At 35.8% G+C, this 21,586-nt stretch overlaps 3 protein-coding genes across 5 annotated transcripts; 2 read left to right on the top strand and 1 right to left on the bottom strand.

Annotated features, from left to right (window-relative positions):
* Window positions 1-403: 403 nt before the first annotated feature.
* Window positions 404-7,608, top strand: LOC102592664 (peroxisome biogenesis protein 12). The gene is made up of 10 exons (XM_006345840.2): window positions 404-666; window positions 2,100-2,205; window positions 2,598-2,746; window positions 3,740-3,989; window positions 4,367-4,476; window positions 5,116-5,190; window positions 5,448-5,534; window positions 5,668-5,754; window positions 6,714-6,851; window positions 7,325-7,608. Exons 1-10 carry the CDS (start codon window positions 559-561, stop codon window positions 7,394-7,396), a joined length of 1,182 nt encoding a protein of 393 aa, XP_006345902.1. The 5' UTR covers window positions 404-558; the 3' UTR covers window positions 7,397-7,608.
* Window positions 7,609-8,785: 1,177 nt separating this feature from the next.
* LOC102592321 (multiple organellar RNA editing factor 2, chloroplastic-like) lies at window positions 8,786-11,799 on the top strand. The gene is made up of 4 exons (XM_006345839.1): window positions 8,786-9,262; window positions 9,586-9,683; window positions 9,774-9,839; window positions 11,387-11,799. Exons 1-4 carry the CDS (start codon window positions 8,853-8,855, stop codon window positions 11,515-11,517), a joined length of 705 nt encoding a protein of 234 aa, XP_006345901.1. The 5' UTR covers window positions 8,786-8,852; the 3' UTR covers window positions 11,518-11,799.
* A 1,044-nt stretch (window positions 11,800-12,843) lies between these two features.
* On the bottom strand, window positions 12,844-18,608 carry LOC102591768 (ankyrin repeat domain-containing protein 13A). 3 transcript variants are annotated; one of them, XM_006345837.2, is made up of 4 exons: window positions 18,392-18,608; window positions 15,853-17,751; window positions 13,324-13,751; window positions 12,844-13,200 (listed from the first exon to the last, which is right to left on the bottom strand). In XM_006345837.2, exons 2-3 carry the CDS (start codon window positions 17,443-17,445, stop codon window positions 13,368-13,370), a joined length of 1,977 nt encoding a protein of 658 aa, XP_006345899.1. In that variant the 5' UTR covers window positions 17,446-17,751; window positions 18,392-18,608; the 3' UTR covers window positions 12,844-13,200; window positions 13,324-13,367. The 3 variants fall into 3 exon arrangements, with proteins under 3 accessions (XP_006345899.1, XP_006345900.1, XP_015163568.1); XM_006345838.2 differs by having other exon boundaries at window positions 12,844-13,191; XM_015308082.1 differs by having other exon boundaries at window positions 15,853-17,699.
* Between the last annotated feature and the right edge of the window lie 2,978 nt (window positions 18,609-21,586).

Raw genomic sequence — 21,586 nt, 5'->3', positions numbered from 1 at the left:
TCCTTTCAGACCAAAATACACACCGTCTTGATAAGTTATTGTCTCACCAACTAACTAATCACACACGAGCCCCTCCTTGCGAGATTTCTCCTTTTGCTCCTCAACCCATAGGATATTAAGCAATATCAAGAACAAGTTCTTATGCATTACTCAATCATTTGTAAATCAAAAAAAAAAATTCGTTATATTCATTAAATACAATTTTATTTTATGCTAACTTTGGAATACCAATTTTTCTTTTTCTTTTATGATTACTTGTAAATTGAAAAAATTAATATTTTAAATTTCTTATATATAAAAATAAAAACAAAATTTATAATGGACTATAAAATCAAATCTCCTAAAAATAGATGGTGGAGTATGCAACAACAAAAGAACTAGTGTACCAAAAATAAAGAAAACAAAAAGAATGAACAAAAACAAGAAGAAAGAGAAGAAAAAAAACTGTTCTTTATCATCTTCCTCTTCCCAAAACATCTCAATTATCACTGAGAAGCGTAAGAGAAGACAATCGGAGAAGCAGAAGCAGAGAAGAAGCGTTTTTTGTTGTACAGAGAGATGTTGTTTCAAGTAGGAGGACAAGGGACTCGTCCTACTTTCTTTGAAATGGCTGCTGCACAACAGTTACCTTCTAGTCTTAGAGCTGCTTTAACTTATTCCCTTGGTGTAAGTTGCTCTCTTTACTCATTTACCCAAATGGGTTTTCTAATTTCATATCAATTTATCCACTGTTTAAGTATTTTGTAAAAAAAAAAATTGGGGTAGGGGAAATTGGGGGAGTGGATTGTACTGTGGTGAATCGAACCCTTACCGAGCCAATCAACTGAGATACTATGATTCCCATTTGTATTTATGATAAAAAGACAAAACACTATAGGTGATTTTTTCCTATTTGTTCTAGCCTTGGTGTGGATGGAGTTACCTGTTACATGTTGTTGGTTGGAGGTGACAGGTATCACGTGGAGTACTTTGGCGAATCAGGCATTTGCTTCTATTTCGTTTTCGATTATTATTTTTGATCCTACAATGGGAGAACCTAAAAAGCTTCTCTTTTTTCTCTGTCCTGTGGTTTGATACCGTCTAGCATTAGTTTATATGTGTGCAAGCTAGGCAGAAACCATGGTTATAAAAATAAATAAATTAGTATTGGGATGAAATGGGTCCAAGTGGGGTGTAATGGGTATTGAGGATTTGTATGGTGGAATTCAACTAGTTTAGGATTGAGGGGTGGTTGTTTCTTACAATACAATTATTAGTATTGCAATGAATGAGTCGTGATTAATAATGAGGATTTAGCATAATTCAACTAGTTTGAGATCGAGGCATAGTTATTACGATTGTAGCTGTGCAGCTGTATTTAGTAGATTTGTCTTAAAAGATGATATATTAGTATTAGAGCGAAACGGATCAAAGTGGAAAATAATGGGTATCGAGGATTTGTATAGTGGACTAGTTTGGAATTGTGGGGTGGATTTGATTATTGTTTTAGCTGTACTTATTAGAAGTGTCTTAAACGACAGATTATTAGTATAAACAACAACATACCCACTGTAATCCCACAAGTGGGGTCAGGTAGGGTAGGATATAAGCAGACCATAACCCTACCTTTGTGGTATAGGGAAGTTGTTCCTGAGTTCAAATTAGTATAAACATAAATTATTAGTATTAGAAAGAAACGGGTAATGAGATATTGATGATTAATATAATGGAATTCAACTATTTGGAATTGAGGGGTGGATTTTATTGTTGTTGTGTAGCTGTGCTTATTAGATGTGTCATAAAATACAATTATTAACATTGAAATGAAGTGGGTCAAAATGGAGGGTAACTAATATTGAGGATCTACGGTAATTCAACTGGTTTGAAAACGAAGTATAGTTGTTATAATTGTTGTAGAGTTGTACTTAATAGATATATCTTAAAAGACAAATTACTAGTATTGGAATGAAACAACACACAATGGATATAGAGCATTTATATTTTGGACTCCAATTAGTTTGGAAATGAGGCGTCATTGTTGTTTGTTGCTGTTGTTATGGTTTTACTGTAGTTATGTGATGTGTGATGGCTAGTGTTAATCACTGCTTGCTTGCTTGCAGGTTTTAGCTTTAAGAAGACCTTTCATCCACAAAATTCTAGATTATGAGGATGAGTGCTTTGCTTTGCTTACGCTAGTTCTTGAAACACATAGCTTACGAACTACAGGTGCTTATTTATCTTTTCAAATACTCCTTCATACCATAAAGAATGACTGGTTGCTGTATGCGACTCAAATGATCCAAGTTTAGGCAGTACTCAGATGTTGTTCTGAATATTTTCTTTTTCTAACATAATGATTAGTAATGTACAAACTGTATAAAAATACTGAAGTCACATTTTTCATGTTTGAACTTATTTTTGAAATGCATAAAATGACTGTAGTTTTTGACTCTTCCAAAGAGTAATGCTGAGTATCTGTTATTGGGTCTACGACTAGTATTTTCTTTTTCATCCATTCATGTGTGATTTCTCTGGTACTATTGCAGTTTCTGGTTAAAGGTTGAGCTAATTATTTGCTTTAGTTTTAGCAAATTCATTCCTTTTTTACTTTTTCTCAGATGGGTCTTTTGCTGAGTCTTTATATGGCCTGCGAAGAAGGGCAGTTAAGATAAAAGTTAAGGGTGATAACAAAGGTCAAGACGCCAAAGAAGAAATTAATCACACTGGGTTGGAGAAGCGCCAAAAAGTTCTTTCAGTTGTGTTTCTGGTAATCTCTTAACACTTGAATACTCACTTATTGATCCCCAGGGGATTAAACTGTTATACTTTCTATTGGCATATACATATCTGACAGGACCGAAAGATTCTTGGGAAACATAGGATCCAAAAGTAAACATACCGGATGACTAAAACATATTCCTAACTAGTTTTTATTACCTAAATAGATTTTTCCCTCCACTATTCCCTATCTTTCGATAGGTCTGCATTGGATTCCAAAGGTTTGAGGATTTTTAGAAACAACTTCTTCCCATGTGATTTTAGGCCACCTCTTCCCTTTTAACACCTTCATTCACTATGGTTCCACACCTACGGACTTGCATTTCTGGAGGTTGACGTCCGGACATGAGCAAACCATATCAAGTGACCTTCTCTCATTTTATCTTTGATGTGTGCTACTTGAACTTTCTGCCAAATGTTGTCATTTTTAATCTTATCTAATCTTGTATTGACAGCACATCTATCATATGGTAACACTCATCTTGTCAATATGTTGGACCTGTATACTTAGACTTTTCCACACCTCCCAGCCTTGTAAACCTTCTAAGATTGAAATCCTAGAATGAATTTTCCCTACTCCCTGCATATTTCTGTAAGTTTTTCAGTAGAACATTGAAGATGTTTCTAAATGTTGCATAGAGGATTTCTGACAGGTTTGATTTTTGTTATAAAATACAGTTGTTACTTGTTACCTTCGTTGCATAGAAGATTGTCCCTTTGCCATCTGTCGCAGAAGCTTACTGTACTCCCATCTTCGGGAACATATAATATAATGGAATAAAAAACCTGGAGTTGTTAGTGGGAATCGGAAGTCATCTGGCTTCCTTCTTGATCTTCTAATTGTTTCCATGAGTAAGGCTACATAGCATCTAGTATATGTGTAAAGCTGCGACTTCAAAAATGATTGCTTGAATCAAGTTTTGCTGTTAAGTTGTACTGCTTTTGCTAAATGCAATGACATAATGTTGATGTGCTTCTTTAGGTTATATTGCCATATCTCAGATCAAAATTGCATTCAATCTACAATAAAGAAAGAGAGGCTGCTCTTCAAGCTAGTTTATGGGGCACTGAGGATGAGAGATTTGGTGACACTGATTATTTTGATGGAGGTGGAAACTCCATAGTTTCAACAAGCAGTTCAGATACAGAAGAATCAGTTAGAGATCGTTTGAGAAAGAAAATCCGTAAGATCGTAGCTGTTTGCTACCCATGGATACATGCTGGAAATGAAGGTATATATAGAGTAGTTTCTGACTTGTGATTATGACTATGCTCCTGTTTTTTGTGTGTTCTGTTCATTCTGTTTCACTATTTGAAATGAGATGAAGTAGGTAATCCTGTTCATTCTAGTCATGTATTAATCTCTCATGCCACCTCTAAATGGCCTTACCACCTGTCAAATGTCAGGACGACCCAAACCTTCAAGGTGAAACCAGAGCAATTTCATCTGAAAATGTTGTCTCCCCTTTATCTGTTTGAGTTCTCAGTCCTGTATAAAGTAATTTCTCATTAAAATACGTACACATTATTTGCGAAGCTGTCCTCTTTAGTGAAGATTTTAAGCAGGTCTTGATGTGATCGTTCACCTTCTTGTGTATTTTTCCTGCAGGTTTATCATTTGCTTACCAGCTACTGTATTTGCTGGATGCTACTGGATTTTACTCTCTAGGACTCCATGCTCTTGGCATTCATGTCTGTCGGGCTACAGGACAGGAGCTGGTATGTCTGCAGACAGTTTCATGTTAGTATCTGTCTAGGTCTGAAAGGTGTTATTAGTTGGTATCAGAAGTACAAAGCCTTTGGAGAAATTGTAATGCCTGGACTATTAAAAAATACATGTAAGGTACCAGTGAATCAGAATAAATTGCAAGAACTTTTAGGTACCCTAGCATGAAACTTTGAAAGATTAATGAACTAATGGTACAATGTTAGTTGACTCAATACGTTGGTGCCTAATTTTATTGTGTCTGACCATCTAAATGTGTTACAAGCGATGTTAAATCTTTGTATCTGAATAATCAATTGGATAATGTAATTTTCTGATGCGTTAAAGTTCCTTTCAGAAACTTGAACATTGTGGATAATTCAGTTGAGAACTTCAGTTCTTTTCTGGTTTGATTATGATTCTCATGCTTACCTTATAAAAGAAAAAAGTACTCTTGAGGAAGCAATGCTTTAAGGCACACCCTTCATATTACCTTGAATCACTGGATATAAGTTTCAATCTAAGTCTTTATTTAAAAGTTTCAATTTAGATTTGTATCTATCTCTCTTAACCAGTTGAACTTATTTATTGGGTAATTCCTCTTTTATAAATTTTTGTTATTTATGATTTTCCTTTATGTGATGTCAAGGTAGATGGATACTTCTTCTAGGATTTCTAAAATAAGAAGCCGTGAACGAGAGAGACTTCGTGGCCCCCCTTGGCTAAAGGTCTGTGTTCATCCTGTAAATCTCTTTTCTGTATTTCTATTCTTATCCTCTTCCTTTTTATTTTCTTTTTTTTGGGGGGAGGGGAAGGTATTTGGAGCAGCATGTTATGTTATGTGTATCCCTTTTTTGCTTTTCTTTTTTGACATTAATTTTACTTCTTAGTTGAGGTCCCCGGTACTTGTTAAAAAAAAATGGAGGTGCACTGTCTCTGTAGCCAATATTCTGATCTTTATTCTTTGAATCCATTAACATTTCAGACAGTACAAAGTGCTTTACTAAGTTGTGCATATGGAGTTCTTGACTATGCTCAAACTGGCCTAATAGCGGCAGTGTTTTTCTTTAAAGTAAGTGTTGTTTAGCTCAAGTTTTGCTGCTTTTCTGAATTGTTCCCTAGAGATTATTTTTCTTCTCCAGTTTTGTTGTGCTCATGTATCGATGCTATGATTATATTTCCTTTTCTGTTTTCAATGTACTCAGATGATGGAGTGGTGGTACCAGTCAGCAGAAGAAAGGATGTCAGCTCCGACTGTTTATCCACCCCCACCTCCTCCTCCACCTCCAAAGGTGAGTACATTTCCATTTGGGATGAAAATAGTCTTGCAATTCGCTGTTTTGAATATGTCCCATTTTTATTTGTTCATGGTTCTTATTGGGTGAGAAAATACATTTGGTACTTTTTTTTTTATGACAAGGGAAACCCGCAACTGCTACCCTTTGGGTGCGCACAGGGTAAAACCCCTGCTCCTATGCAATAGCTCACAAACCACATAGGAGAGGTAACCCGCACTAGGCAAGCCCGGTGCGACAAGCTCGACCCAAAAGGCAAACCCCTTGCTTTTGCTGGCAAGGGGTTTCGAACTTGAGACCTCCAACATGGAAGTCCCAAGCCCAAACCACTGGGCCACCCCGAAGGGTGAAAATACATTTGGTACTTGGTTGCAAATAGATGTTTAGCTCTGAAAAGTGTCATCTGATACATGTTTTTTTGCCTTTTTCCATTCAACCATAATTCTGAAACTTTAATCTGTGGTCACTCATCTCCGACTTGTCATTTATGCCAATCCATTTAAGCAGTTAACAGGAGCTGGAGTCAAGGATCTAATATGAATATGAGTTATGTGTTACGATATATTGTGCATTCTGTATGGGAGAGCATTACTGTGCCAATATTAAATGATTGGACTTGGCCAATAAAGTTTCATATCTAATATAAAAACTCTCTTGCTTTGGCATTGTTAATATAGTTTGTAGAAATTAATACCAGTATCTGAGCCAATTACCAATTGGAAGCAGGCAAGATGGTGACAAATCAAAATTTGTCTAAATCCTCAACTAGCAAATTAGTGTTAGCCTCCTTTGGAAAGTAACAACTTTTACAAACTATTTCCTGTCTTGGTGAAATGTGGATCTGGAGAAAGTTCTTTCCGTTTTGGTCTTAAACTAGTTTCATTATGCATAGATGAAGTAGTTTTTTCTTGCATTCCTGCTTAAATGCTTATGTATAATGTTTTTCATTTAAGCAGGTTGCGAAAGAGGGAATTCCACTACCTACAGACAGAACACTGTGTCCTTTGTGCTCACAAAAGCGTGCAAATCCCTCAGTGGTGGCAGTTTCAGGATTAGTCTTCTGCTATTCCTGCGTTTTCCGATATGTCTCTCAGGTGAAATTCCAGAATCAGTTGATAGAATTCGTCTGGGAAACTAAATCATAATCTCTATGTTAATTTGGTTTCTTTATAGTTAATATTGCAATGATTTCTTTCCCTGCTAATTGCAAACTGGAAAAAACTGCAAGGACTATGGATTTAATTTTATGTTATATGTTCAGATTGTATCATGGTCGAGGAGCTATTCCCATGACAGCGGGCATGACTACATACTACTTTTCCTTTTTGCTAGCTTTTAGTAGAATCGGGGAACTGATTCGTCTAGACTTATTCTTGATTCCTTCTCTTTTCTTACACGAATTCAACTTATATATACTAGCATGAAGTAATTGTTACGCTATCAATGTACTTTAACTCGTTGTAGCAGGTTATGTGCCTTATTTTCTAGGTCTCTAATTCCACTTATTATGGATGGTTATCTGATTCTTTTACACTGTCAATTCATGCTCTATTTTCTTTCTCTGCAGTATAAGCGATGCCCTGTGACATTGATGCCTGCAACTGTGGATCATATCAGAAGACTATTTCATGATGTTTAATTTTAACTTCTGCCCAGGATCAGAAGGGATGAATAATATAGGAAAATATGCTCTAAATTGAGATTATAAGTGACACATTTTTTACCTAGGCCCAAATCATGGCATTAGTTGAGTGTATTCTACTTTTGCACAATTGTTGTAGTTCAAACTTTAGAATTCAAATAATCACAAAAAAATAATTTATTCGCATCTGGTGTTTACACTAAATTACTGTTCCTCGTTCTCGTTGGCCCTTGTATGGCATGAAGTATTTTACTGATGGAACCGTAGCTCGACTCAGTTTGAGTTGAAATTCGAGTAGTATGTGCCTTTCAGTTAAGTATATTTCTCTTGTATTTAGGTACATTCTAGTTCTATTGACTAGACTTATACCAAATGCTATTTAGTTTATCTTTTCTTACTTCCCTTTAAAGCTTTTTATACGTAGTCTCTCCGTGAATGAGAAAGGTCATGGGAAAAAACATGTTTTCTCTCTGCGAGATCTGAAAGTGGAGAATGCATAGCAATTTATGAGTACATAGGATTAAACATTACACAATTTTCCCTTGGTAATAGGCAACAAAAGACTTTTAAGACTTGTTGGATGGAGTGTGTAAAGTAATTAAGCTCTTTTTACCTTCATGAAGTGGAAAATATTATCATGAGTCGTAGTCTTAGTTCGGAGGAGAATTGACCATTCAATCTTGTGATCCAATCGAGATCGAAATTGGAAAAAGAGATGCAAATGGAGAGGAATAATCAACCGATGAGAGAACATGAAACTATTTTGTTTCAATAGAGGTACGAGAAATGGTTGGGGGCAATGAAGTAAGTGAAGTGGTTGGTTTTGGCGAGTTGTTTCAACCATTACTGGATGTGATTTCAAGAGCCAAACGAGAATGAATACCACACACAAAAAAAAAAAAGTCTATACTGTTATCATGCATTACATGACTTGCACTTTTTAATCTTTTCAAAACTACTTGATAGTAATATTCTCATATTATCTCTATTGACAATTTGACATGATTTATTGTACTTTACTTGATATAAAAGATGATTCTTTTATCTTTTATACAAGGAGAAAGTAAATGAAAAGGCATGTGAAATAAATGTTGATATTATATATATTTGACTTGTGTGGTAATAGTCTTTTTAATTGTGTGTTCATTTAAACGTCATCACAAAATCAAAAAAATATATGGCTTAATGATTAACGAAATGGATAGAAAGTAATGAAATACATACGTCAACACGTCTGCATACACTTTATAATCTTCAAATTATACCATGTGACTACACTATAAATATGTTATTAATATTGTGATAAATTAATCGAGGTACGGATAAATTGATTTAAAAAGAGTAATAGTAGAGAGTAATGACAATAGACAAGTGAACTACCCCTTACCCCTACCCCCAATATAAACCCTCAAAACCCTCTAAACAATCCCACAGCTCTCAAAAAACTCCATCAATGGCCTCCAAAATCACCAAATCCATCTCTAGAACCCTCTACACTTATCGTTTATCTCCTCGTTTCCTCTCCTCCGCTTCATCGCCGTCGATTACTCAACCGCCGCCACTTCCTGCCGTCGGATCTTCACCTCAGCCGTCATTTCTGCTTTCACACTCCCTTCTACCTACTAACCCTAATGGCCTAAAGCCGTTTAGCCTCAATACGGTACGGTTCCGAGTGAACCGGTCCGGTAGCTCACCTTACACTCCAGGAACCGGCGACCGAGCTCCGACTGAGATGGCACCACTGTTTCCGGGATGCGATTACGAGCACTGGCTCATTGTTATGGATAAGCCTGGTGGAGAAGGAGCTCATAAACAGCAAATGATTGATTGTTATGTCCAAACCCTTGCTAAAGTCCTCGGGAGGTGATAAAAACATTATCTTTTTAGTTAAAAAAAATTATTTGACAGCTTCTCAAATGGATACTCCATCGTGTTCATGTTCATAACCAATTATCTTTTTTAGTTGAGTATGTTAACAAACTTGGTTGACTTTCAGATAGTGTTAGTGTTGGTTTTCTTGTATGGGGAGAGTAAAGTGTGCCTAGATGGACTCATATGTGTTATTCTGTTCTTGTGATGCAGGAGTTATTGAGGATTTATATAACCTACCCTGACTAGTTTAGGATTAATGCGGAATAGTAGTAGCAGCAGTATACTTATTCATGTAGTCTCTTTTGCATGTGTAGTGAAGAGGAAGCAAAAAAGAAGATTTACAATGTCTCATGTGAGAGGTACTTTGGTTTCGGGTGTGAAGTTGATGAAGAGACTGCTAATAAAATGGAAGGTCTGTTGAAAATGCTTTGCTATCATTATTTTTCTTGCAATAGCCATCAGTTCATATTAAAGAATTGACTTGGAATGTTTGCTGCAATAGGTTTGCCAGGTGTTCTGTTTGTGCTGCCCGATTCCTATGTTGATCCTGAATACAAGGATTATGGAGGTAAACATTCTTTTAACAATTGCTTGCTCTTTGTTTGGCAGTAGATTCAAGTTCCGTAAGGTATTAGGAGTATGACCCAATAACTAGAATCAAATAATGCATAAAAGAAGTCTACTCTTGCTAAAAGTTTCTTTAAATTGTCGCCTTTATCATTTATGCGTAACTCTGTCCAAAAAATAATCCAACCCTTAATTTGAATTGTTAACTCTATGGTTTGTCTCACCAATATGAACATTCAGAGGCAACAAAACTTAGATCAATGTTGGGTTCTTTGAAGAATATAGGAGTAGTATCTGGGGTTTCTTTTACATAATGAAGGTATCTTAGCAAGGTCAAAGAAGATCTTGGAGGGGGCATTGTGTGTAGAAAGACTAGAAGAACAAACTTTTGATTGGTAGGCTCTATGAGTTGCTTGGAGATATAGTCAGAATAATTGGTAGCGGAGAGAAATTTTTTAAGATGTCTACTAAGTCAAAATATAAAGAAATGTAATATTTTGAAGATTTCAGTACTTAAATATATAATTGTTTTTCGTAGAAAGTTGTCAATAATTTGGTGATAGCCCAAAGCAGGAATAGGTCTAGTGAATTAGGAGAGGATATATTATCGATGGGTAAAGGGTTGGTACATTGAGCATGAGGTTTCTAATCATATTCAGCAGTAAGTGCACTATCATGCAAGGTTTTTTAAATATGTGAATTCACAATGCTGTCGCATCTGCCTTAGCATACTCATCCACTTTGTATTTTGTAGAACATGCCTTAAGAAGGATGGATTTATCGGGTGGCTAGGAGGGAATATAGCCCCCCATTTCATAAGGGATATTGATTGTTGCCAAGATACCTTATGTCCTTATCTTTAACCCATTCACATCTTGCCTCTTATTAGCTTTCCATGCTAAGCCCAAAACAATATCAAATTTTGCTCTAAACCGGTACAAATCATGTGTGTGTTACCATGTGCCTGTTTCTCTTGACTTTTCAGAAGAGGTTCTTTGTTTCCTACTAATGAACTGATAGTATATGCTTACCTAGAAGTGTTCTGATTTTGAAGCTTCTAAATTTTATGGATGCTTCCCTGTAATCGTTGCTTTAAGGGTGTGGTTTTTCTTACTTTGATGAACTCATAACATAATGAGTTCGATCAGGAATTTCTATCTGAAAAGAATGCTGTGTTGGATTGAGGCGAAGTTGTTATCCTTGTATTGTATTTTAAGTTCACTCTCAGTCTGTGAGTTAAATGGTTTCTTCAAGATCTCCTCTTACAATTGCGAAAAACACAGATTGTCTTACTGGAAAATAGCAAGTCCCCCCTCCCCCACAAGAAAAAATGAACCAGGCCAAATTGGTTCATCAGAGAAATTGTTACGTCTGTGACATGGCCCTCCTGATTTTGTCTTGTTACATTATTATTATTCATTTGGCTTAAGGGTTTAGATTCATGTTGGTAAATACTAGTTTTAACCCTTTATTAGCTCTTACTCCAATAACTTCGATGACTGATGCGTATGATTTTGCCATGACAATGATCTTATACTATCCTTGCAGCTGAACTTTTTGTCAATGGGGAGATAGTTCAAAGATCACCTGAACGACAGAGGAGAGTAGAGCCTGTCCCTCAGCGTAACGACAGAATAAGACCCAATAGATACAACAGGCGCAGAGATAACATGCGATGAATTATATCAACGTAAGGAAGATTCAGTGGGTTTGACTCGTATTGCACGGGTGTGTGGAAATTCATGTGTTAGAATCTTGATACTTTTGTTTCCAAGTCGGAACATGTCTTTAATCAAACTATGTGCCTGGAGTTGCTTTATTTCTCATTTCAAACTAGTAGTCCTTCATCTTCTAAGTTATGAAGACTTGTCTTAAAATTTCCCAGATGTATATACTACTATGAGATAATTTTTAAAATCTAGTACGATTGTCTGTGCTAATATGACATTTTGTCAGTGAAACCTTTCAGTCCAAAGGCTCTGCATTTTGTGACCAACGACTTGGTATAACTCCATTTTTAACTAGTTATTGTGCGGTTCATAAGCATAGTGTGGAGTTATCGCCAAATTGAAACGGCAAGGGCATTCTTTGTGTATTAACTGGCCCAAGGTGAAAGTGGAGTTACTATGTTAGTTAATTATTTACGCAATTGCTGAGTCTAAGTTTGAAAGATCATAGGAAAGTTGTTTTCGTGTGACCTATTGCCCATGGGTTCATGTTCCTATTAGGGTAGGATGTCTACGTCACATTTTTTGGAGTGTGGTTCTTCCCAGAATCTTGCGTGAATGAAGAAGACTTTGTGCACCGGGCTGGTCGAGACAATTCCAAGTAGGAGTCACTGGAAGAAATGTACAGAAGCATTTTAGCAGAACACGAGCAATATGTCAAATAAGGTCGAACAGAAATGTAGTTTTGATTGTTTGAAGCACCTAACATGTCTTAGCTGTACGTGAAGGATGGTACCAATATTAATGTAAATATGAACTTTTGCGTTAAAGGGGATTCAAGATTTAGACGTTGTGCGTTATAAATTGAAAATGTCAGTCCCTTTCCTTTCTCTAATCCAATTGAAAATGTCAGTCCCTTTCCTTTCTCTAATCCACCGCCTTCTTTGCTTTGTTCCAAATAAGAGTTTCAAGGCAAAGTGGTTTGTTGCCTACTTTACCTACTTGATGACTTTCTCCATTCCAATCACTTCTTTGCTTTGTTCCAATAGAGTCCCAAGGCAAAGTGGTTTATATGCCTACTTTACCTACTTCACGAAAGGGAATGAATGCCTACTTTACCTACTTGACAAAAGGGAATGCTTACTTTACCTACTTCACGAAAGGGAACAAATGCCTACTTTACCTACTTGGAGAGTCTAAAGGCAAAGTGGTTCGTATGCCTACTTCATGAAAGGGAACGAATGCCTACTTTACCTACTTGACAAAAGGGAACGACAATGCTGAGACATTACGGGTTTTGAGGACAAGCATATATAGCACTACATATTAGCAAAGCACTTCAAGAATCAAGATCATTATAAAAGGAAAAAAGAACTCACAAGCACAGTAGGCTGTTTTAAAATGTAAAGCTCTTTACAAATTGAATCTATTTTTAACTGGCCAAGCACAAACTAATCTCCTCTTTCAAAGTCTACAAAGAAAGAAAATCTTTAAAACGATACAACTTGTATGTCACTCTCATGGTACTACTACTTCGCTGTCATTCACCCAGGAGTATTTAACCTTGCAAGGATGTCCTTGCTGATTCACACGGGATTCCACATGCCCCATGCTACTCGGGTCAGACCATAAGCTAGTGATACTCTCGCCAAGAAATCTCTGACAAAATCCGCCTGATGTACTTAGCTGGAAACACTAAGAAGAAAATGATGTTTTGTAAGCTTTCACATTAATTTAAGGTACAACAATGGCAGAAGATAAATATTCTCTGATACAATAAAGAGGCAAACTCCTAAAGCTTGCCCCCAGGAGCTTTACCTCTTCTTTCTATGGTAAGTAGGAGAGAAGAAATCCTGTCGCTGTTATTCTTCAACATCCTCACTTGTCTGCTGCCCATTCTCTGGATTTCTAGCGGCACTATGCTTTTTATGCTTCTTGTTCCTAGCTTTCTTGGCTTTCATACGGCGTTTTTTCTCATTTGCATCAACCCAAACATAATCTGAAGGTATACGGAAAGGGTCAATCTCATCCTGGAAACTGTGGTTTCTACTGTCGCTAGATAGCTCATCACGGTTCCCTTTCATCCATGAAATCCATGATGTAGAGCCATCAGATTCCTTAGACTTAGCATCTTGGAAATTTGTAGGACTTGAAAGAGGGGTTGAAAATTCGTCCACTGGTTCGAGCTCTTCAAACTTTGTAAATGTAACAAGAACTCGAATTGTAGGAACAATAGGGATAGCAACCTGGAGTGCAGTAGACTCTTGTAAGTTATGAGGAAAACTTCATCATACAGTCGCATAAGAATGCAGTTCAATTACTATCCATCAAATTCACAAGTATGAATGTCAACTGGATTGAAGGAATAGTTTCCCATCACCAACTATGATACACACAATAAGTACGAAAATTGAGATTCTCCGATAGATCTAACAAATCATAATTAGGTTGCTACAAACCAAATTTAACTTCTTACAACGACCATCACCTTGAAACTTCTATCCCAAGTTGCACTGGTTATAAGTTTCATGGATAGTCATTAATCACTTAACTTTCATTGCACTAAAGTCACCATACCTTTTTTTGACAACTGTGGTCTTAGGACAAACATGCACAACTCAATTAATTTCACGGGGTATCTGCTGCCTTCCACCAACACAAGTATCACGTAACTTTGTCCACCAAGACTTAGACAAATGGGAAGAAATCATCTAGTATTTTTGTCTCCACTAGAATTTCAATCAGAGACCTCATGGTTCTCAACCCACTTCACCACTAGGTCACACCCATGAGTCACTGTATTATTTTTTGTAATAAAAAAATGAGTCGACTTCATCTAAGTACCACGAAAGTCACTAAACCATTCTCTGTAACAAAAAAGTCACTCCACTTTACCTAAGTATCACATAAAGTCATTAGAACTAGGAGGAAACAAACAGACACATTCTATATCATACTTGGGCAAAGTTGAATATCTTTTTAGCAACAAAAAAGATAGTTTCTTTCCATGATACTTGGCAAAATTCTTTTGTTACAAAAAATAGTTTAATGACTTTGGTGCAATAACATAAAAGTTGAGTGGCCATTTGTGAAATTATCCCTAAATTGCATAGTGACTTATATATTCTGTTTTTGATATTGCAATGATAATTATTTAAGCTTATAAGATTAAGTCCATATAATAATTTGAAACTTACTTTGCCATATAGACGATTTACAAGCCAAGACATTAACTATTTCTGATCCCTATAATAAAATGTTGGATATCTGATGATAATATTAATCAACTGACAAATACTTTGAGCATCCACTACACACAATTACAACCATAATAGAGAAATCTTCACTTCCATTATTCAGCAAAAAGTCAAACATATCTGGTTTAGCCATTTTTAAGCATCTTATCAGGTCAAGAGTTACAGATTATCAATAGATTTCCACATTATCAGGCAATACCTTCTTTCTTACAGGTGATAAGTAAAATAGTTCTGTAAAAGCAGCAGCAGAAAACACATAATATAATCACAACAAGAGTCAGAAAGAGCTGGTTTTTCAGGCAGAGGCACGAAAAACTCTTAACATGACATATGCTCAGGATTATTACCTCGACAAAACTCTTTGCCATTCTACATTAAATTTGAACATAGATCTTTTGGTAGGTTTTGGGAGTTATTAGGTTGTATTTGCTGCAAGCACAAATGAGAAGCGAGAAACAATGCTATATTAGGTTACAGGAACTTTGTTTTTAAAATAATGGCAGCTTATGGGAACTTACCTAATAACACATTTCCATCACATCAGGAAAACTTGACAATTTATAAAGGACAGGTCTCTCTTAGTAGTTAGTAGTCACTAAACCATGATAAAATATATCTACAGAGTACCACTATCAGATGAAAATGTTGGAAGGTCCGTCAAATAACTATTGACAATGGCAACATGATCCTCAATTTCCCTGCTAGATTCAACTGTCTCAACTTGGACATCATCATACACCCCAGACAGCTGAATCATGTAACTGATTGTCATTCTTTTGAAGTAAATGCATCAGCCATCTGTTGGTTCATGATATGAATGTCACTGCATGACTTGGATATCATGAACCCCAGGCACAATTGCATTTATGAGGTGATATAGTAGTATCAATGAAATCTTTTACTTGATTAAAAACGAACCCCCCCCTCCCCAACACACACACACACACCACCTTCGGCATTTAAGTATAAGCCATGTAGAGAAGGGAAACGACAGAGCAAAACTACTGAAGAAAGCACAAGAACGATGAGAAGAAAAATGGAAAAAGAATAACAAGATAGATCCTAGAGAGAGAGAGAGAGTATCAAGTACCTTGACAGGAAATGTGCCAGGAGGTAATTTCGTAGTTAAAAGCTCCCTTAATCTTCTGACAGCTTTAACCTTGTTGGCTAGAATGTCAAGCAATGGCAATAGTTCTTCTGTTTTCAGTGGGAAGTCTGGCGTCAACCACAAAACAGGTCTTAATCCTTTTTTATACTCACTTTCGGTCTTAGGCTCACCTATGGTTCCTTTCTTCTTTTTCTTCTTGCTGCTCTTATCTTTGCTCCTTTTACCATCCCCAGAATCCTCCCGAGGAACTTCAGATGATGATGCATGATTGTCATTTGGTCTCAGCTTGCTATCCTCTGGGGCCAGCTTTGAGAACTTCTTTACAAGCTTTGAGTCCTCTGAATCATCACTAGTGTCTTTAGGGCCTTTTTTGCTCCAACCAAACCAACTTTTCTTCTCCTTTGTAACACCATTGGATTCACAACTCTGAAATGAACCTCCATCAGAGTTTCCATGGAAATCGTGAACTTCAGGCTCTTCATACTCACCAGGTCCATCTGAATTGCCCATTCGAAGTGCAGAATCTAACTGCATTCTTTCTTCAGCTGTTAATGCATCATCATAATCATCATCACCACCATTCACTACTTTCTCATCATCATTCACTGTAAAGAGCTCCTCATCAGTTATAGCACCAGGAACGCGCCTTGATTTTACGCTGACCATGACATTAAGCATATCATACACCTTTGCCTTCCAGGTACCAACCATCTCAGACCTCTCCTGTCTCCTCCAATTTAAGTGGGGAATAAGCTCCGCCTGGGTGACATCAATTCCTGGTCTATACATATTTGTTTGGGACATCAATGCCACTTCACGAGCAACTTCAGCTTCTGATGGTTGCACACCAGCTCCCTCTAACGCATTTGTAATCTCTTTCTCCTTATGAGCAAGCACAATCAAAGAACCAGGACTCAAAGATCTGTTCCCATCTTCTGATGAATACCCTTCTCCAAGAAAGAGGAAAGTTTGATCTGAACGTTGAATGCGGAACCCATCAAATCCTGCAAGAGTCATATCTGCACGAAGATTAGAACCCCGTTTCCAAATCCGGTAAGTGTCTGACGGAGCAATCCGTCCAATGAATGGTATTACCGAGCTCTCAAAGTGAAAGGTTATCTCCATGTAGAAATCACGAATCCGACCAGCTGAGGCAACAATCCTAGGAAGTCTGCGGCACCACTTGGCCCAGGCAAGGGGCTGATAATGCCTAGCAATAATCATAGCAATATTCTCCTCCTTGGTACACACTGCTTCCTGGAGAGCACTCCACCCATTCTCATTCTGAAGACTCCAATCAGCACCTGCAGCCATTAAAATCTCAGCCGAGACAGGATCCCTCATCCGAACAGCAAGGTGCAACGGGGTTTCACGGCCAGGAACATCCCGCCTATCAATTACTGCAGAAACAGAATCTGCATTAAGCTCAGCAGCCAGAGACTCCGTCTCAGTGTTCACTTCACCAGCCTTGGACAGTTGAGGAAGGTCAGCAACTATTCTTTTCAATGTAGCATAGTCTCGCTTAGCCACAGCCAAATGAGCTGGACTGTGAACGTACTTGGACCAATCTTCCATTGGTTTCTCTTCAACTCTACCCTCTTCCTTTCCAAAGTACTAGGAATAAGCTAGAATTCACCCATCTATCACCTCAAATCATATATGACTTTCTGTCACTGACCTTCAATTAAATCAGTTTTCTTCTTAAATCTTGCTCAGAATTAAAAGTAAGGATTACCCAAGATCAAAGAATTGATTTTTTCTTGGATTTTCACTATAGATGTCGGCTTGAGCTCCCACGTACTTCACCAATTACATCAGTGCAAAATTTGCTGAAACACAAACACCATTATGCCCTGAACTCCAGTATCACTAAGCTCAAATCTGAAAAAAGGAAAAAAAATAAATTCTTCTCCCTCCCCAAGAAAAACAACAACATACCCAGTATAGTCCTACAAAGTGGGGTCCGAGGTGGGTAGAGTGTATACAGCACACCTTACCCGGTTACCCCTACCTCAGGGTAGAGAGATTGTTTCCCATAAACACTCTACTCAAGAAAAACAGTCCACCCCACGAAAAATAAGATTATTACTATTTCAAACACACATCTAAATTCTCTTTAACCATAATTTTTCTCAAATCTAAAAAAAACATAACAATAATAGTACACTTTTTATGCAGTTTCTAAGCACAGATTCTATTTCCAAAAACTCAATTGACAAAGGGACATTACATACTCATCGATCTAACTCCACTTTACTGCTTCAATCTTTGTAACACAATTCAACATAAAAATACCCAAATCAATACATACAACCCATAAACACAAAAATACACATAAAACCCACAAACAAAAACTAAAACTTTACAGCAAACCCAAATTAATACATACAACCTATAAACACAAATTATACACAAAACTCACAAATAAAAACCAACACTTTACAGCAAAACCCAAATCAATACATACAACCTATAAACACAAATTATACACAAAACTCACAAATAAAAACCAACACTTTACCTCAAAATTTCGATTACAGCAAAAAAGGGGTTTGTGCTGACGGATTTCCAAGATTTATTGAGGGGGTAAAAGCGGGATTTTTTTTGTTGTAGAGAGAGAAAGTACAAAAATTTCTACAATTTCTGCCTCAAATAGCAAAAGGGTTTTACTTTCTCTCTCTAGAAATTGATATGTATGTATAGATTTCTGCAATTTCTGGTTTGCTGCTATACCTTACTGGCTTTTGTGTACTGTAGTTTTGCTGTTTCTGTACAACGATTTAACTGTTTGCCCCTCGATTTTGCACTAAATTACGGAATTGCCTTTTGCTAGTTTCACTGTAAAGCGCGTGGATTACTTTTTGCTGGACCCAGCGTGCCAATGACTCTATGAGGGTATTTTTGGAAGAATAAATTTAAATAGCCATCGACTCAATCGCTTATAAAAAAAAAATATCGACGAATGTATAATAAATAAACAAGATATGATATTCAATATATAATGTGTGTATATTGATTAAAAATATAAATAATGAGTTTATACCAAACTGTCAAATTTTGTTAAATTCGTAATAAATATGTTAATTCTATCTTAAATTCAGTCGATTTTCTTTTTTTAATAGGTCATGAGTTTGACTCAACGAATTTCTAGAAAACGAAAAGTGATCTTATTTTTACTGGGTCCGATAAAGATTAAAAATCTTGAGCGAATTAGAGAGTTTTGTAAGACTCATTAAAGAGTAAACACTTATTATTATGATCTTTCCATTTTTAAAACTTGAACATTTAAACTCAAAATCTTATTCTAATTAAGATTACTTTTAGATAGATAGTGAGAACAATTTCAATTATTATAGCCACATGCTAATGGTCAAATTTTGAATTTTCTTTTACCTTATTGAATATAAAAATTCTTTTTTAGTCTAACCTAAATACTGAATCTACTGATTAAGTCATTGGATCCTTTTTAAAGGAATTATTTAAGAGTAACTAATTTCCAATAATGTCAATGTTTCTCCATTTTGAAAAAATATAATTTAATAAATAAATTAGGTGAGGCATTAATTAAATAAGTAAACCTTAAGGAGCCAACTAAGCTCTCACATGAATCTAGTCATTAAAGTTGTGTATTTGGCACATTTATTTATTTATTTGGCAAATTCCAAATGAATATTTTCCTCTCTTTTTACCCCCAACAAATTATAATTAATTATACTTGATAAAGTGCTTTCAATGAAAGATAATTATGTATTTAATGCTTGGTTTGAAATTTTTGATTAAGAATGAAGAGATATTATCATCCACTAGAAACGAATTTAGAGAATCAATTACAACTTTATGTGAATCGAGTAACTTTTATTAATCATAACATCCTAATTATAGTTGTAGTATTATCTTGAGATCACTAAGAAAATCGTAAACTTCAAATCCTAAGCGGTATTTATCATCCACTAGATAGGGAACTAGAGGGTCAGTAACAACTTCACGTGAATTGAGTAATTTTTACTCATACATTAATTATAATTATATAATTAACTTGATGACAATATAAAAACTTAGTAAACTTCAAATTGAGAATCTGACTCTAATTAGTAACCACCATAACCTTCAACGGTAATTATAATTATTGTTTAGTGTTATTACTATAACTATATTATTTCGTGGGCCTCAATTTGTGTAACCTAATGTGTTCGTGTATGATGTTTATCAAAAGGAATAAAAGCTATTCAAGCATGTCATAGTATTTATATATGTGATTATAACTTATAATAGTATATCATTAAGAAAGTAACAATCATATACAATATTCAGAACGCCAAAGATAAAAACATCAACAACCTAGAATGAAAAAAAATCATCTATTTTTTTTTTTTTGGTTTCCCACCCGGTGTCCGGAGCCCACATTGGAGGTTCGACTAAATTTGGATCGCGCTCTGCAGGGCCCATTCAAGGATGGCGCTCCCAACAAGATTTTCTCCATACCCAGGGATCGACTAAATTTCATCTATTTGTTATCTTCTCCTCTATCGCTCTATGGGGTCAACATTTTGAAGTTAGCTAGGTTCAATTTCGACTATATCTATATGAAGAAGTTTAAAATTAAATTATTCTTAAATAAAGATATATCTTTTCATTATTATGATCAAATTTTTTTTCTCTCTTATCAAGGTGTTATAATTTTATAATACAAATAATAACATATTCAGTATAACTCAATAAAGAAAGTTTGAAGTGGATATTGTATGTAGAAAATTTGTTTATGATAAACCCTCGACTCATAAAATTATGAATTTATTTTAATGTTTTTTTAGTGTATAAATAATTTGTGCACGTGTGTTTCACACGTGACATAGTTGGGACAAAATTGATAAATTTTTGGTTGAAAAACCAGTCAAGTTGGTTCTCAAAGGTTAGTTTGTATTATATTGTGGGCCTTTTTACCCCACAAAAAAAGCTAATGTCTGGTACATTTTGTTCTGGATTTTGTGAGACCTTATGGGCTTATTTTGAGGCCCATATGTCTGTCAGCTCACTTCTCTTTCCTGGCCCACTTTTGCTTTTTCACGACAGGTAAATACTTACTTGCACTAGATGTTTATATAGTAAGAATACGTATCATTTAATCGTAGTGAAGGGGTAAACTCTTGTATGCATAACACATTTCATTCATTTGTATGATGTAAATATCGAGATGAGTAGGTAAGGCTTTACGCTGCAAAAATACTGGTGATTCCCTTCCATCTCTCTCACACACACTTAGAGGCAAAGACACATTGAATCAAATAGTGTTATCCGGCACAATTTCGTTAAAAGAATTTAATTTATATGTATATAAAATAAGTACTCTCAAAGTTTTCTTTTGATGTATGTATATATACCTTAAAATTGACAATACCTACACAAAATCTTGTGTATGTCACAAAAAACACTCACACGAGCCACATAGGTTCAACCGTTCAAGCAACATGGATCAATCTACCAATTTACGAATTCAACAGAATGTAGTAGTTTTAGCCAATACATTTGGTTTTTTAAGAAAATCCACTTTAATATATATATATATATATATATATATATTTATCTATTCGGAACTCAATCGTTATCCTATCCAAGAATCAAGAATCCATAAACGTAAAACTTGTAGTCCACCTCTAATTGTTCAAAGGTGATCAGCTGAACACTTATTTTTTGAAAGATTATACTATATATATATATA

This window comes from Solanum tuberosum, unplaced genomic scaffold (assembly GCF_000226075.1).
Source record: "Solanum tuberosum cultivar DM 1-3 516 R44 unplaced genomic scaffold, SolTub_3.0 scf00072, whole genome shotgun sequence".
NCBI lineage: Eukaryota > Viridiplantae > Streptophyta > Magnoliopsida > Solanales > Solanaceae > Solanum > Solanum tuberosum.
Note: the sequence above shows the minus strand (reverse complement) of the source record. Positions and strands in the feature narration are given on the sequence as shown.